General features: G+C 46.6%; 1 protein-coding gene across 1 annotated transcript in view; it reads right to left on the bottom strand.

The window, feature by feature from the left end:
* Nucleotides 1–10,178, bottom strand: part of LOC119163111 (uncharacterized) — a 69,092-nt gene extending 58,914 nt beyond the window's left edge. The window contains exons 1-2 of the mRNA XM_075874521.1: nt 9,174–10,178; nt 903–1,058 (exon numbers count right to left, since the gene is read on the bottom strand). Coding sequence (XP_075730636.1) covers nt 903–1,058; nt 9,174–9,840 — 823 coding nt within the window. The 5' untranslated portion in view covers nt 9,841–10,178. The remainder of the gene's footprint in view (nt 1–902; nt 1,059–9,173) is intronic.
* Nucleotides 10,179–17,492: the final 7,314 nt, after the last annotated feature.

Genomic DNA, 17,492 nt, shown 5'->3' with positions numbered 1-17,492 from the left:
GGACAGATGCAATGATATTACCTATTATTTACCATCAGAAAGAGTAAGATATATGTACATAAATGGAAACAAATGCACTACAATAAAAGAAAGCAAGAATGTTGAATGAAGCACAGTTTCATCTAGGGACTAGATACTGCACCACCAGGTCAATCCGCACAGTGCATTAGCTGCAGGCCATGCAAACCAACAAAGACATTGCGCACAATCTCTTCTCTATCATGCTTAGCCTGGCTGCACACAATCATGTCCCGGTATTTAAGAGCTGCACTAAGAAAATGCCCTAGGAGGGTGCCGCACATCTCGGAGCTAGACATGTCGGTCGACAAGGAGTACGAGCAGCGACAAGGTTGTGCTTCACTGAGCCAACTTTTGCGTTACTTGATGCAAGGTTCCCGAATTCTTTTTTTACTAAGAAACCTCTCATAGTTTAGATTACAAGCAGCTTAGTTTACCAGGGAAATGACTTGAGCGATAGACCGAAGTCATCACTGGTGGCCAGTACCGAAACTTCATACCATTAGTCAAAGCTGACAAGCCGCAAGGTTCAGTGACAAGCTTAACGATAGTAAATAAATATGTTGACAATTTTTATACTGGTCTGCTGGTCACTTTTGCTATAAATAGACAGCTCACTCATCTGATGCAGATGCTGCTTCTCTTACAAAATGCAGCAACTTGGTTTGTGATATCCTTTGCAGTAACCTGTCAACTGTCTAATTTTGTTGTTAATGCTGACAATATTGAACAGCCATGGACATCGTCACTGGTCAACATGAAATGTAGCGCCGCTATGTAAAACACATTACTGCTGTTTGAACTCCTTTTCACAATTTTCCAAATTTTTTTTTGCACTAAGCTGCACCATTGCCATTTCTCAGACATGGGTAAAAAGTACGTACAAATTTCTGTTGGGAGAGGCAGGGGGGCCATCTCTTGTAAACCACATTGGATCGACACGTCCCTTCGCACTTTCCAATCCGGTATCTGGCTTGCATCATTCGTGTTGACCACTTGACCACAAGGGCACCTCTTCAGCAGTACTCCTCTGACAGCAACTGCAGACAATTTTTACAAGTATAGGCTTCATTTCTTCCATTACAGTGGAGAGACATCACCGCCGTATGGCGAAACTATTAGAAAGAAATCTAGCACAAGTGACAATGCATCTTTTTCATCATGCGAGAATGCTTATAGTGGTGAAGGCCACAAGAAAATTTTGGCTCTGATTAACACAGCAGTAGGACTGCTTGTAATGCTTTGCAGTGTGCTGTGTACACACCTGTCTCAGATTAGGCAGGTTTCTGCTACTTAATAGTGTTGTATATATACAGTACATCCAAATTAACAATCGTTATCTACCTGGCCATGTGCATACTCATACAGCTTTCTCCAGCATGTTATTTTTTTAATCAAGAAACTTTACAGCACTGACAGTGATTTGAGATGCAACTTGGATTTCATGCTGCCAGTGAGTGACAACGTGTTCAACAGTCATTTCACAGCATTGCACCAGTATAAAGGCTGCTTGTTTTAAGTGGAGTGATACAATCATCAGATTAAACATCTTGCATGACTATCATCGACCATCCTGTGTTTTAGAGCAAATATTTGTGCTCAACAAAAGCTGGGCACCATGAGCAAGTGTTAATTCTTCATGAACGCGAAACAGTTCCTGTGATCCAAGCATGTTGCAATGTTGTTTTTGAAAAACATGACAAATGTCATGCCAGAATGTGCTGCCCAGATTCTCTTATGTACAGAAACACCTGGCCACAAGACAGACGAAAAGGCAACCAATAGAGATAGCTGAACCAAACGGCATGAGGCTGATCTTATTGTTAGTTTATCACAAGGATGCATAACATTGTTTCTGTACTGTGCTATATTGTTCATCGTAACTTTGTCTGCTATGCATGCCGAGCAATGAAGACACAGAGATGCTCTGGATTGGATTTATCCCAATGTTTAGTGAAATTCCGACCACGAACCCTCACAAAACAATCGTCAACTGTCATTACCACCTTCATTTCAACATTTTTAACCCTTTTTTTAAATAAAAAGCAAGCAGAGTACGTTTTTCTTATGCTTTTCGTCGAGTGTAGTTTCTTAACCACCTCGCAAGCAAGACGCTTTTCCAGCTCGTCAGCAGGTTCCACTAGGCTCTCTGCTAACAACTTTCATGTTTCTGCCTATGAGCATCGGATGAAATGTCAAGCAAAGGTGGCCACTGTTCTGCAGATCTCAAGCTGGAAAACGTGAAATTGAGAGGCCTTTAAGTGTCGCCTATTAGAATTGAACACGATAGCAATATCTTGTCTCCAGTGTTTAACCCCTTAGTGCTTACTGTTTATTGTGTCATGTTACTTGATGTTACTTGATAAGTCTGAATTGTGGATTATAACAATGTAAATAATAAAGTTGAAAGTGGCTTGTGTAAGTAAAGCTTTTATTTATGGCTGCACTCTGTGTAATAGGTAGCATGCTTTAAATCACGAGTAATCATGCACATAAAGTGTTTTGGAACTTGCTATGCACACACTACGTGGTCTTGAGGGAATACATGCAGTAACGTCTGTGCCTTTTTTAATAGGTGGCCGGCTTTAAACCACAAAGTTCTTCTAATAGCCGGATGTTCTGATGCCCAACGGCAATATACACTTGTACTACGCAATATTACTTTGATATTACATGTCGCGTTATTGCGAGACCTGTATACAGGATGCACGTGTCTGTAAAGCACGAGTTATTTTCACTGTATTTTCAAGCAAATGCATGGCTGTGAGGTAGGACACCTACTTTCCATGCAAACAGTCTGGTTTCGATCCTCACTCAGACCCAGAAATTTTATTTATTTTGTAGCCCCTTGATTTTTCGGTGACAGATTTTTCGCCCACAACTAGTGATGCCAACACCAATGCTGCAACTTCTGCAAAACAATCTTTTAATGCTAGTGTGTAAAAAAGTTTTCTACATTTTAACACTAACAGGGAGACAATTGCATGTTTATACCACTAAAATGTTAAATGATAGCGATTATATGTATTTTAACTTTTTTGCCCTGTGGAGCACCAAGAGTAAATTTTTACCACTTCAGTGAACTAAAAGTAAAAATCGGCTTTGAATGAGAAAAACAAGGTTCACTTTAGCCAATGCGACAGAAAATGTTTACATCAGCGGAGTTACATAAACCCGTGTATCGAGCATTTGTCGGTTCCTTTAACACAACTTAACACAATAGCATTAAGGAGAATGTGATGCAGAAAATCCGGTGCCGGCATTGTTGTTAGTCAGAAATCTTCATCAACGAAAGAATAAAAATCATGATTCAAGGCAGACCGGGGCATTCTGCAAGGCAGTCAAGTAATAAATTCATAGCACTTCCTTGTGTGCCTAACACACTTCAACAGTTTCTGTATACCTATCTAAGTGCCTGTCACTGAGCTCTCATTGACATTTTCTTGGCTTTGTATATAACAAATGTAGCAGGAAGGACATTAGCGTGCCCTGAACACAATCAAGTAGTCGTTGCATGCGTAACGTAATATGCTGGTCACAAACCTTTCCCTCTGTCTGATGTGGTACAAACCCGAATACTCTGGCCCATGGAAGGTCCGTGTTCACCACAGGTGATAAACAGTCTATATCAAAGCCGGAACACAAGAGTACACACAGAGTACATCCTCGAGCAGGCAGTGCAACATACAAGGACACACGTGAGGAAGAAAGAAACGAAACGAGCGCTACTCGACAAGAATGGACTTGGGCAACACTAAAGTGGTAGCCTTTAGAAGCCAGTGTCGCCAAAAAACTGGTGCCGGCATCGCTGTCAGTGAGTGAAAATTGCCGATGGATGCAGTAGATAAAATTATGGTTGGAGCTAGAATTGAACCCAGACATTCTGCGTGACAACCAAGACTTCTGCCACAGAGCCTTGCCAGTGCTAAAAAAGATTGAAGAAACTCACAGGTCACGTGAACAACTGCGTTTTGATTGTTAGCTAACCAATAGTGTAGCAGCATAACAGAGATCCCATATTACTCCTATGATGTAGTGAGTGGTAGTCGAGCATTGCTCGACCCTATTGAAATATGCCAATGATGCTATAAGTAAATGCTGTTCATCACACCATATCGATGAGTTTGTTTTAGTATACCGTATTTACTCGCATAATCCCCGCACTCGCATAATTCTCGCACCCCCCACATCGCCCAACAAAATATGATTATTTTTTTTCCTCGAGTAATTATCGCACCCCCGAAAATTGCTGCAATAATGTCGTCTGCTCGTTCCAGCCGTTGATGATGATAGCGCGCACCATCTGGTGCCATGTGTTAAGCATCAAGCGTACTATGATTGCACAGAGATTTAATCTAATCTAAGCCAAAGTGGCAAGTGCGCGTTGAGGCGTGTTTTGTATGTTGTGTCGGTAATCTTGTGACGTTATGAGGGGATACTGAAGCTACACGGCTGCTTTAAAGTTGAAAGTGATTGATCATGTACCGAAAAACGGCAACAGAGCCGCCGTGAGTCGACGGCGGCAAAAACTCGTCGACGTCAGAGTCGACGAGCGTTGCGTTCGCTATTGGTGACGGCAGCTGAAAGCCACCAAGACGCGTTGGGCCTGCCGTTCTGAAGAAATAAGTGAACTTTATTTCTTCAGAAGAAAACTGCGAAAGATTCTGTTAAATAGCCGTCAGCCCAAAACTGACATCCTACGCTTACTTTTTGAGGGCTCCTGTTGAGTGACAAATGCTACCGCTACGCCCGCAACGCCCACAAGCTTTGTATTCTACATCTCGACTATTTGCTTGCACTTTTTGTGTCTCAAATAAATCTTGCACTGTGTTGAACCTTTGCTTTTATTGTTCAGGTAAATTTTAATTAATACTTCTCAAAGCTTGCTGTTAGTTGCTGGTGTGAGAATCCTGATTTGCGGCCGCTTCATTTTCTTTTTCGCTCTGTACGTTTTCGTAAAAAGTTTTCCCAGCGCAATTCTCGCGCCCACAACTTTGCATCGGTTTTCCACCAAAAAAAGTGCGAGGATTATGCGAATAAATACAGTACTTACGCCTGTACTGTAATGAGAGTGCCAACCTTACATTAACAGTAGTAGGTTACCCATAAAGTGCCATTATAGCTGACACATCTGATAAACCCTTGATCTGCACACAAGTATTCACTGTACACAGATGATTCACCTCATCAAACAACAAAACAACACATTTTTCAAAGTATTGCATAGACAGATATTCTGACTGCATTGCATGACATGAATTCCCCTAATCAGTTGGATCTGCTGGTACTTTTTTACCCCACAGCCCTACCTGAGCTTCCAATTGCTTTGGTAAGCAATCTCATAAAGGGCGTCATGTCGTGACAATAACTGAATTCATTGCTGGTTATATGCAATAAACATGTTACAAGCACTCCCATAGCTCCATAACCTATATTAAAGTGTTGCTTGACCCTGCAGGAAAACGTTAATAACCCTCAATTATTATGTGCACATGTGCATCATTGCAATGCAGCATCTAATCTGATTTTGAAACCAATGCCTGTAATAAAGCACGAGTGTTGGTGTTACATCATACCATAAACTGCACTTTGAGAGCAGGTAAGGTCGATGGGCCTGGTAAGCTGACCACCAGCACGCAAGCCACTGTACACAAGAACATCGAAATAGGTTTTATTGCAAGTAAACGTACCTGGTAAGTTCACAATATGCACACAATTCAAAATAGATACGTCTAACCAGCTCGTATCTCTTGGCTCAGACAAAAAAGGTTAAGGGACTCTTAACTTTTGCCTTTAAGAGTTGAATGCGATAGCGATATGCAGTCCTTCGAACACATAGTGCATAAAGTCTTGCTATGTACTCGCTACATGAACTTAAAGGAATCACCGTAGCAATGTGTGCACTTTTTGTAGTGGGTGAGCGGCTTTAAACAATGAAGTCATTATGATAATCACATGTTATGACAAGTGACGACAATGTGCGCTTGTACCGCACATTACTGCAATATTTCTTCTTGTGTTGTGAAGAATGTATACAGAATGCATATTGATTGATGTGTGGGGTTTAACGTCCCAAAACCACCATATGATTATGAGAGACGCCGTAGTGGAGGGCTCCAGAACCGCCTGGGGTTCTTTAACGTGCACCCAAATCTGAGCACACGGGCCTACAACATTTCCGCCTCCATCCGAAATGCAGCCGGAATACGAACTCGCGACCTGCGGGTCAGCAGCCGAGTACCTTAGCCACTAGACCACCGCGGCGGGGTACAGAATGCATATTAAGCATGAAAGTTATTTTGACTATTTCCAAGCAGAGGAAGCTATTTTCTCTGTATTCACAAGCAGACACGTGGCCGTGTGGTAGAACATCTGCTTGCCACGCAAACAACCCAGGTTTGATCCCCACTCTGACCCAGAATTCTTTATAAATTATTTTATTATTTGCCTCTTGATACATTTTTTGGTCACAGCAAGAGGTTTTTTTGCTCACAAACAATGATGCCGTCACTGACGCCAAAATTTCTGCAAAAAGAGCTCTTTAACGCTGTTGCATTAAAAGAAGTAAGCACAGGCAGTAACCGCTCCAGCTGCATGACTATTACAAAAAGACATCGGACACCGTATTGGACAATCTTTGACGAATAGCGGTGTTGTCAGCAACCGCCGGCGAACTTAAGAACGCACGTGATGACGATCACATCAGAAGGCATGAAACATGTCAACAGGACAGCATGGCTAAAGCACTGCTGCTAGACTTGCACGTTGGGTGTGCAGCATTAGGCAGCATGTTGCAAAAGTGACAACAGAATCTTGATGTGTCATGCCTTCGACGATGTTGGTCTAATGTGATGAACTGTTGGTTGTCATTATACTACTTTTGTTAACTTTTGGGGGATGCCAAAGAGAATCCGTGTCCAAAGACCGTCAAATTGTTGCAAGAAATTTTAGATAACCAGAAAAAATGTGATGAGCAAATGAACACCACTAGAGAAGTCGCTGAACCTAATAAAGATAATTAAAAAGTCCGAAGGAATGAACAGCCATTCTATTGCCATGCAGGATGTGCAACTTACTTCTCCGATAAGGCCAAAAAGAAGGTAGACCAATGGGGAGGGGGGTGCAGGAGGTGCGTTCTTGGTTTGTATTAGTGCCTTTTGTTTTACCGACAATGCGCATGTGCAGGATTTTGTTGGGCATCTAGTGTAAGTGTTATATATTTTTGGTTCAAGTTTTATTAAAGCTTTCAGTTGTCAGTAAGCGCTTGTGATGTACCCTTTCTTGTCCGCATTTTTTCACGCTACATTTACGTTGTTATAGATCAGTAGCAACTCGCTCGCATCTCTTTTATTTTACTGGATATGGCCAGAAACGAGACATTCTTGTCTGATTTTCTGAACACAGCACACAATTTATCAGGACCTGATTAAGAGCTAATGTATGGTGAGCGACGTCAGGACACCAATGTTTACGTAAAGGAGCAACGTAAGAGGACTATTCCTCGTTAAAAAGTCACTCTTTTCACCTTTCATCTTGGGGCGTGCGCCCTCAAGGAGGGCAAGCGCCGCTCAGTTTGAAATTTCACATTTGTGTGAGACGCGTGGCATTGAAAATCTTGGCAGGCGTAATCATGAGCATCCAGTGCATGCATCACAGTTGTCAACTCAAAATGTTCAAACCGGGTGAGGGGCTCTTTAATGTGTTCACCGACAAGAGACAAATGGACCTGACATGATTAGACACGGTTAATATTAGGCATCCCCGCCTTCTGGTCCTTTAGCGGTCAGGCTATCGACCCTTGTGCTTCACTTCCCAGCCATGATGCTTAGAAAAAGACACAGAAGCATGTTGATTCGATAGTGCATGTACAGTTGACTCATCATGCAAGAGAATAAAATAAAAGATTGCATTCTGCGAACCGTGTTCAAAACGCGTGCCATGCTCAACTGTTGGCACTTTTGTGCTGTCATAAAAGTTCACATTTTGCGCTTCCTGTTGTAGACAAAGATTGTGCATGTCTTTGTTTTGAATTCTTTCAATTTAGTTAAAACTTTTTGGGGCCTATATTTCCGATTTTTGAAGGCCTAAAACGCTATTGTACCTGCCTATCTAGGATGCCTAAAAGATGCTTTTTTAGTGCCTGAAAATCCGGCCTCTAGTAATATACATATAAGAAATTACACTATATACAAAATGTCTATAGTACAATATACAACTATGTAAACTCTCCATTGACGGGCTAGCAGAAGCAAACGCATAAGAGAATTTCCTCACTGTATAGCCTCGCACACCTACGAGGTCCACATTGTTGTTGTGCAAATGGGAATCATTATTTGGGGTCTTACGTGCCGGAACCGTGATGCCATAGAGGAGGGCTTCAGTAATTCTTTAACATGCACTGACAACGCATAGCTAGCACACAGGCGTCTAGCTTTCGCCCCTATGCGGCCGGAATTCCGGAAATATATCAGCCGCGCCGTTATCAAGTACGCGGATTAACCGCAACGCGATTATGCTGCCTCTACGGCATCGAATGGAGTAGCAGTGCGCTACAAAGCTGCGTGCATCACGCCAGGCGCAAGCAACTGCACCTTACCTCGCAGGTGCAAGTCCTCGCACGTGCAACACACCCAAGCGCAGCCCACGTTCGGCGACGAATGCCTTGGCCAAAACACGCAGCGCCGGGTCGTAAACGCCAGCGTATGACACAACAGACCACTTCGTGGGGCACACGCTGCACAACGCGGCGCACTCGCATTCCATTGAAGTGGCACTGGAGCTCGGAGTTGGCGCTTCCCAAATTAGTCACGAACTCGGCGCTGAGCCTTCACGTTATCAGCACTCCTCGGCTGCCGTGCTCGAAACTCTGGGGGGCCGGAACGCGAAGCTCCTCGCGGCGCACTGTAGCGATCACGACGATGCCCGGCGTACTCGCGCGGCTCCGTTCGATAGCCGCTTTCCTTTCACAGCCGACAAAAATGCAAGCGGGTTTTGTACGCAACACACCGCCGCGTGCGCGACGAAAAATTGCACCATCTTCCACTAAAGCAAACCATATGAGTGGTCGAGACGCAGCGGGGAGATGGTCCGCTTGAGTGTTAGATGGTGTAATTTATTGGGAGCACGAATGAGAATGTATTGAGAATGTATCACACTCATCACGGGCGCCTTGCCCGACGTTAACGCCTCCTTGCAAGTTGAGCACACCATGAATTCACCGTGGTTGCCGTCGTTGCTACTCGCCGGTCCGAGCTCTCGTCGCAGCACACCGGCGACCGCGTTCCAGTGTTGTTCGTTCTGGATGCTGCCGACCTTGGCCAGGTTATTATCGAACCAAAGCCGGTCGCACAAACTGCAGCTGTGGCCGAAACTCCGGTCGAGGTAATCTCGCTCGAACGGCGCGCCCGCGCCATCGGTCCCGGGTTGCAGTAGTTGCTCCAAACGTTTCGCCGCCGACTCCCGTTGCCTCGCCGCTTCGCAATCCGCCGCTCGACGTTTGCGTTTCCATTCGGCTTCGCGTTGCCGCACCGCCTTGAGATTCGCCTCTCGACGCTTGCGTTTCGATTCGGCTTCCCGAGCCCGGAGTTCGGGATCCGCTTGCCGGCGTTGACGAATCCTTTCGGCATGTCGAGCCCGAGCCTCGAGATCTGCCGCTCGACGTTTGCGCTTCAATTCGGCTTCTCGAGCCCGGAGTTCGGGGTCTGCTTGCCGGCGTTGACGAATCCTTTCGGCTTTCCGGGCCCGAAGTTCGTCACGTCGCAGCTCTCGTATCGCGGCAGCGGCCCGAGCTCTATTCTCCGCGGCGCTGACGTCGACGCTCATCGCGGAGTCGCGCAGAAGAACGAGGCGCGCCCACAGAATGGCGCTCTACACAACACCTACCAACCGCGAAACTACCGTGGCTGGTGGGGCCCCCAGCGGAGTAAGCAGCAGTCGCACCACCTGTCGTAGGCGCCGGCGTGCGCTCCGTCGAGTAGAGGAGGCCGTGGTAGACATGGAGGGAGAAGTTTTTTTCCCAGAGAAGAGAGAGGGGCAGGATAAGCGCGTGCACAGTGGGGGTTGGCGCCACGAAAAGGATTAACAGAGCCCCCACCTTGAAAAATTCAGTGGTTATGTTAAATTAGTTCAAATACACCAGGCATGACTTTCACCACAATGCATATTCCTGACAATCTCCCGTTGAATTCTTTTTTATATAAGTGGTTATAACAGATGAAAAGAAAAGTGCCGACCCGTAACTGTCTCTCCTTGCACGCCGTGATAACCAATAAGCTCTCGCATGGCTTAACGAAGTCACCACCGACAGGTGCAGATTCATGGTGGTGGCGGTTGTGGCGATCACACCCCCCTCCCCCACCCCACTTCTGTCACCAATTAGGACCTCCTGTCACCAATTAGGACGAGGGAAACCTCTGTTAGCGTACACAATAACAGTATTTGAGCTTCCGTGTGTCCATTCACTCGGCGTATCCGTTATGTGCGGTTTGTATTAAGTGTTTGTGTTACCATTACGTTGTGTTCGTACGTGGTCGGGGAAGTCTCGCTTGAATCGTGTGGTCGCTCCGTCGATTACCGGTCGCTGCTGTTGTCTCGAAAGCCTCGCTACCCTAGCCGCCGACTCGCGCTGTCTCTCTGTAGCGGAAGCGGTAGCTCGACGCCGACGCTTGGCTTCGACGTCGGCGTTTCGGACCTCGGGGTTTGCAGCTCGACGCCGACGCTTGCGCTTCCCTAGCCCGGAGTTCAGGATCGCGCCTGCGCAGGCGTTTGCGTTCGGCATCGCGAGCCCTGCGCTGCTGCTGCTGCTCCGCGACCATCTCGACAGGGGCTGGATGCTACTGCAATTGGCGCTGCTGACGTTTCCACTCATCTGAACGAGAGCGAAGCGAGAATGAGGGAAGCCGACCGAGCACACGCGCTGATGTGAAATGGAGCAGGCTGCAGCGCGGGCGGTGGAGAGAAGGCGATCGAACGCCTGCGTAAAAAGAGATAGTTCAAGGCTGCAGCGCGGGTGAGCGAGAGAAGAGGCGACCGATGGCCTGCGTAAAGGAGGAGAGTGCGAGCGAGAGTAGGCGCATGCACAGTTGGAGCACAGACGGCACCGGAACAACATCGCTCATAACACGGTTGCTTGAAAGCAAAGTCATGACCACGCCCCCTTTCCGGTGTTACTTGAGCGGTGTCCCACCGCCTCGGTCAAAAACCCGGCTTCATACCAGCTCCCTATTTCTTTTTTCTCCGCAGAAAGGCAACGAAACCAAGTACTCACTGTGATCGTTATCGCCGCCGGCAAACTCTCGCTGCAACACATCAATGGCGTTTGTCCTCGAAAGACCAAAATTGAAGCCGAGGAAATCACGCAAAAACCGAGCGTCGGCACCACCAACATCAGGTTTCGAACGCTTCCGACGTTTTGCAATCGCTTCTCGTACTCTCGCTGCCTCCGGATCCGCTTGCCTTCGTCGCCGTGCCGCTGTAGCTTCGCGATCCCTCGCCGCCTTCGGGTTCATTTGCCTGCGTCGCCGTGCAGCTGCAGCTTCGCGAGCCCTCACTGCCTCCAGGTTCATTAGCCTACGTCGCCGTGCCGCTGCAGCTTCGCGTGCTCTCAGCTCCGGGTTCGCTTGCCTTCTTCGGCGTGCCGCTGCAGCTTCGCGAGCCCTCACCACCTCCAGGTTCATTTGCCTGCGTCGCCGTGCCGCGGCTGCTTTACGAGCTCTAAGCTCCGCTTGTAGATGAGCCGCCACAAGCACCTTCCTTTCTTCGCCGTCGTTCATGGCGGGTGCCAAAGAAACAGGGAGAAAGCGACCCCCGCGCACCGCAGCGCCCCCAGTGGACAGCAGACGGCAGCGCCTCTAGCGCAGTCTAACGCGACGACGGATAGGGGGACATGGCCCGATACTAAGGAGCGTCGCCCCTAAAAAATAAGAAACATCTCCTTGTAAGGGAACCCTGAAGAGCAAGCGACGTGCTGTTCCTGTGATTGTGTTCTGTTGGTGCACCTCGGGGATGGGTGGTTCGAGAGCGCAACTACGCAGGACACACGAGAAGCCAGCCTAGCGCCGCTGCCGCTCGAGCGCGTCGCTTAGCAGCTGCGGACGAGTTGCCGCTCATACCGATGCACTCCCTCTTGTGTCGCTGAAGGAATGCGCTCAACTACCGCGCGCAACGTGGGTTTATGGCTTGCGGACCAGTGCTATCGTAAGAGTGTACGTGTACTGGAATGGAAGTTCTAGTAGACCATGCCAGACTAACTAGTCTAGCGAGAAGAGCGGCACGTTTATTTTTGGCTTTGCATAACTCGGTTGCCAGACTTGAGGGCATTTGCCGCTTCAGTTCCGGCTTTCCCGTATGGTGTTTGTGTAATCCGTTTTGAATTTGCTGTCTGCTGTCAAGGCCGTTTTACTTAGCGGCCCGTGAGTGTTGCAGAAGTGTGGGCCCACTGTTTTCGCTGTACGTTTCATTCTAATATTAACAAATCAAAACTAATTATAACATTAACGGTTTCTAGTAATTTCTAGCTGTGTGATGTGACAGAGAATGATATCCAACAAGTTATTAAGAAGTTACCAAGAAACAAGGCAACTGGCGATGACGCCATATCATCAAGGATTTCAAAGGAGAACACTGGTGTCTTGTGTGGTACGCTGTGTTACATATTTATTCATGCAAATTTTCTAAAACTTATCCTAACATACTTAAGACGGCCAAGGCAGTGCCAGTTTACAAATCTGGGGATCGTAATCTTCCGGACAGCTACAGACCAATAACTGTCCTGAATAGTATTAACACTACGTTTGAAAAAATAATTTCATCGCAATTAAGGCACTTCGTATGTGATGAGAATGTACTTGGTCCCCAGATACACCGTTTTGTTGCCAACAGGTCCAGTTCATCTGCTGTATCGATACTTACACAATATATTAATTCCGCGCTACATGAAAACACCATAGTAGTAGCAGTATTTTAGACATAATGAAGGCATTCGATGCTATTAGTTACTCATTTTTATTAAAAAAAATGCGTTCTTATAATGGCATGCAGGCAACTCGGAAGTTTTTTTTTTACTGGGTTTTATTGGCACGCATACAAAAGGTAGTCTCTAATATCATAAATTCATCTTACTGTTATATTAAATGCGGGGTACCGCAGGGTTCATTATTAGGTCCTACATTGTTCTCTCTCTTTATCAATGATGTACTGCCATCTCTACAGAGGTCAAGGGCACTAATGTACGCGGACGACACTGTTTTAGTTTTTACAGGAAACTGCTAAGCAGCGCTACAAAAATGACGTCGTGACCAATTTCTCGAACATTTTGGAATGATTTGCCAATAATCAGCTCACTATTAGCTGTACTAAAACAAAATACGCAGTGTTCCACTTTCGCAAGAAACACACTGAATTTGTATTTTTGATAACAAAGTCGTTCTTTGTTACTCAAAGTAACACAGGACGTTATCTTTGAGTAAACACGCCTGTCTTGTTAACGGATTGCATGATGCCTAAAATTGCTTTGTTTTTGCTGCGGTAACTGCTTGTTACTGTTTTTCGCGAAAGAGTGATGTATAGTGCGTAGGAAAAAATTAGCGCGAAAAAAAAAAAAAAACGTAGCCAACATTTTAATTTTTTTTGGTTCATGCCGGAGTGAACTGCTGAGGCGAGTACTGCCGTGTCACGTTAATTGTGCGCTGTATGTGTAGTTGCGTGCGTTTTTTTGGAGTTGCGCTTCTGCGATTCTTCCTATATTGTTGCCTATATGTTTATTTATTGTGTGTTATTTATAATCATGATATGACAGCTGTATTTTAGCGTCTCGCAGAGCAATGAACTTCTCTTTGTGCCCGCGCCGGTTTATCAAACGTTAACAAAGTGGGCATGTTTTTACCAAGATTATCACTTGAATATAAAGGTTTTCGCTTCTGTACTGCGTGCCCACCATTGCTAGACGCTGCCCGGACCCCCGGCGCGCTGCGTCAGCGTACGTTCTTCCGGGGAAGAGTGAGACCTTCTTCCGGGCTTCAGAGAATGTGATGTTTTCCGTTACTTTTATCTGGATGATTTCCTTTCCCTTTTTGAAAGTTTCCCATGTCCGCGAGTACGCTGCGCGCGGCCCGTGACAGTTAGGGCACTCTGTTTGCGTGGAAGTACAGCTCTCGGTTGGGTGCTCATAATCACCACATTTTGCACATGTTTGTTTTTTGCGAGAGGTGTTCGGCCCATGTCCGTATTTCTGTCATTTGTAGCATCTTCTAAGGTTGGGTATGTAAGGGCGGACTTTGCAGTGAAGGAACGCAGATTTCACGGATTCGGGCAGGGTGGATCGGTTAAATGTTAGTACTATATGGGGCGTCGCCACTTCTTCATTGTTTCGCCTGATGGTTATCCGACGGATGGCGACTACGCCTTGCTCTCGAAAGCCTTCAAGGAGGTCAGCTTCGGTTTCTCGCATCAGATCACGTTGTGAAATGACGCCTTGAACAGTGTTAAGACTACGGTGGGGGGTGATGGACACGCCCAGGTGGGCAAACTGTTTCTGTTTCAGGAGAGTGTTTGCGTGCGGTTTCTGGCTTACTTCAACAACAAGATCACCGGATGACAGTTTATTTGCGTCGCACTTTTTGCCTATTAGGCTAGCAAGGGTTCTAGCTATAAGGGAAACCAACAGTCCTGCAACAGAGACGTTATCTGCCAGAGAGTGTATGACAAGAAAGCGTGGGAAGTGGTCACAATCGGTTCCGGTTCGTTTGTAGCTTTCGCCGGTGCGGTTCCTTTTCAGGGACCGATCACTGAGAAGGGGCAAAGATTTCGCCATGTGGAGCATTTGATGTTCGGCGGCGATGGTGACCACCCACCACCGAGCCCAACAGGGGGACGCTACAAGGTAGAACACTTGAAGGCTCCAATCATACGTCGCCGCTATTAAAAGATATAACTACCCAAGGTTGGGTAACTACACAAGGTTAACCTCTGCCGCCAAAAAATTTTGAAATAAACGGAAGATAGAAGATGACAGGATAGATAAAAAAGTAAGAGATAAAGACGAAGATGAGAGAGGAGAAAGATAGGAAAAGGCGACTGCCGATTTCCCCTGGGTGGGTCAGCCCAGGGGTGCCGTCTACGTGAAGCTGGGACCAAAGGGGTGTGTTGCCTCGGCCGGGGGCCTTATTGGTCCAATCAACCGGCATAGGCTAACGCCCAGGATCCCCTGTTCCCCGGACACGGCAAAGCCACGTACGGCTAGGTGTGGGAAGGAGTCGAACCCCCCCCCCCCCCCGTTCGCTCGGGTCCGTGGTGTCGCTACACAACAAACGCCTGCTTGCGCAGACGCCCCTGCGGGGGTCATCTGAACGAGAGTGAAGCTAGAATGACGAAAGCCGACCGAGCACATGCGCCTATTGAAATGGAACTGGAGGAGGGAGTAGGGTTGCAGGCTGACGGGCGGAGGAGGGGAGAGAAGGCGACCGAACGTCTGCGTAAAAAAGGATAGTTTGCGGCGGGGGGGGGGGGGGAGGGGGAGCAAGAGAAAAGGCGGCCGAAGCCCTGCGTAAAAGAGGAGAGTGCGAGCAAGAGTAGGCGCATGTACAGTAGAGCGTAGGAACAGTGATCTAGCGACTACCTCGGTGATCTTTCATTGTAATCTTTCATTGTTTCTTTTTTTAGTGCACATTGTGAAACACTTTTATTTTGGTTGTCCTTAGCCGCACGTCTTTCTGTGCTACCCTGTGTACTAGGGGGTCAGGGCTTCTCAAGCTGTTCTCACAGCTTTTACCTGCCCTCCTCGTAACATGTATTTTGTTGTTGCGGAATAAATTTCAATTTCAATTTCAATTTCAATTTCAGTGAAGCACAGACGGTACCAGATATACCTCGCTCATAAGACCGGCGCTCCAAAGAAAAGTCATGACCACGCACCTTTCTCTGGTGTTACTTTAGGCCACGGTTGATTGATACGTGGTGTTTAACGTCCCAAAAGCACCATATGACAATGAGAGACGCCGTAGTGGAGAGCTCTCGAAATTTTGAACACCTGGGGTTCTTTGAAGTGCACCCAAATCTGCGCACACGGTTCTACAGCATTTTCACCTCCATTGAAATTGATCTTTCCAGATAGAGTTGCTGTATATGCTACCTTTAGGCTACCCAAAGGTAGCATATGCAGTAACTCTATTTCCAGAAACGGGCGCGCGTCACCTAGGCTGGCCGCAAAGCATTATGGGAAACTGGAGCGCCGGCGGAGTGTCGTCTGCTCGCGGAAGCGTTGGCTCACCTTGTTTCCCACTGCGCAGGCGCATGAACGCATCCTTGTGGGAATATCGCGCGTGATAATGCTGCTTCAATCTGCACTCACAGAAGAGGCACAACGCGGAGCAACATAAAGGCAGCAAACGGTAAGTATCATTGACTTATCAGAGACCCAGAAAAGTGCTAACGTACCAGCGTATAAGAGCCCATTCATTGGATTGGAAACAATACTCGGCTTTCGCGGCGAGCCCATGCGCTTCGTTGGTCGTATTTCCATGTAGCGGAAGCTTTTCTTTTTTGTTTTACTTTCAGCATGGCCGTACAGTTTTACTATTAGGACTTTATGTTAGGGGCTATCACTTGTGGTATGCTTTTGCGCTATACGCGGTGCAAGACTGTGGCGCTTCGCGCATGATAATGTCAACATCAGACCTCTATGAATTGGTTCGAACGCCACTGTGCTGGTGGATCAAAATTCTAATTGCTGTTTCAATTGTTGTGCCAGAGAAACTTTGCACTTCAAACGCTGAGAGTAAAGTAAAAACAAGCTACCAGCACGCCCATAGAGCAGACATCAAGAGAGTACTGTCGGGTGCGGAGATTATACATAGTTACGACGCAGTGTCGCACTTCATAAAGCAAGAATATTCTGCACATTTGCCTTCGGAGTGTTTTGCAGCGTAAAACATGCTGTATCTGTGTCGTTCCTGTTAAGAACTTTAGAATTGTCAACCTGACTTCGCAAAGCGTAACAACGGGAAATATATGACATAATTGGCGTTAGCGTGCACAATTTACACAATATTGTATTTTACTGCTTGACCTGCCGTGATTCCTTGTTTAATTACAGTTTCCCTATTTCATTACAATTTGTCGTTTCGATGCAGACGGCTCTTAAAGCTGCGGAAAACATACAGCCATTCCTGTCACCTTTACCAAGGCGGCCATGGAAAGAACATTTTAGGCACTCATCTCAGGCGCATTCAGAAAGATAAATCCCGCAGAATAGAGCATTCTCATGGTGGTAATAAGCACTCAGTGTCTGGGCACAGTATGTTCAAGCAAAAAAAAAAAATATCATATCCCACGTACAGTGGGAATCCATGATATGCGAAACACGAATAAGAAAGGTTGATACGTCCCTTTAAAATCACCACACTGTGACGTGGTGGAGGTAAATGATGTCTTACATGACTTACGTGTCATGATTACCATGTTTGGATGTGTCGTTTACT

The sequence above is a fragment of the Rhipicephalus microplus genome, chromosome 9, assembly GCF_043290135.1.
Source record: "Rhipicephalus microplus isolate Deutch F79 chromosome 9, USDA_Rmic, whole genome shotgun sequence".
NCBI lineage: Eukaryota > Metazoa > Arthropoda > Arachnida > Ixodida > Ixodidae > Rhipicephalus > Rhipicephalus microplus.
This window is presented reverse-complemented; position numbering and strand designations above follow the sequence as displayed.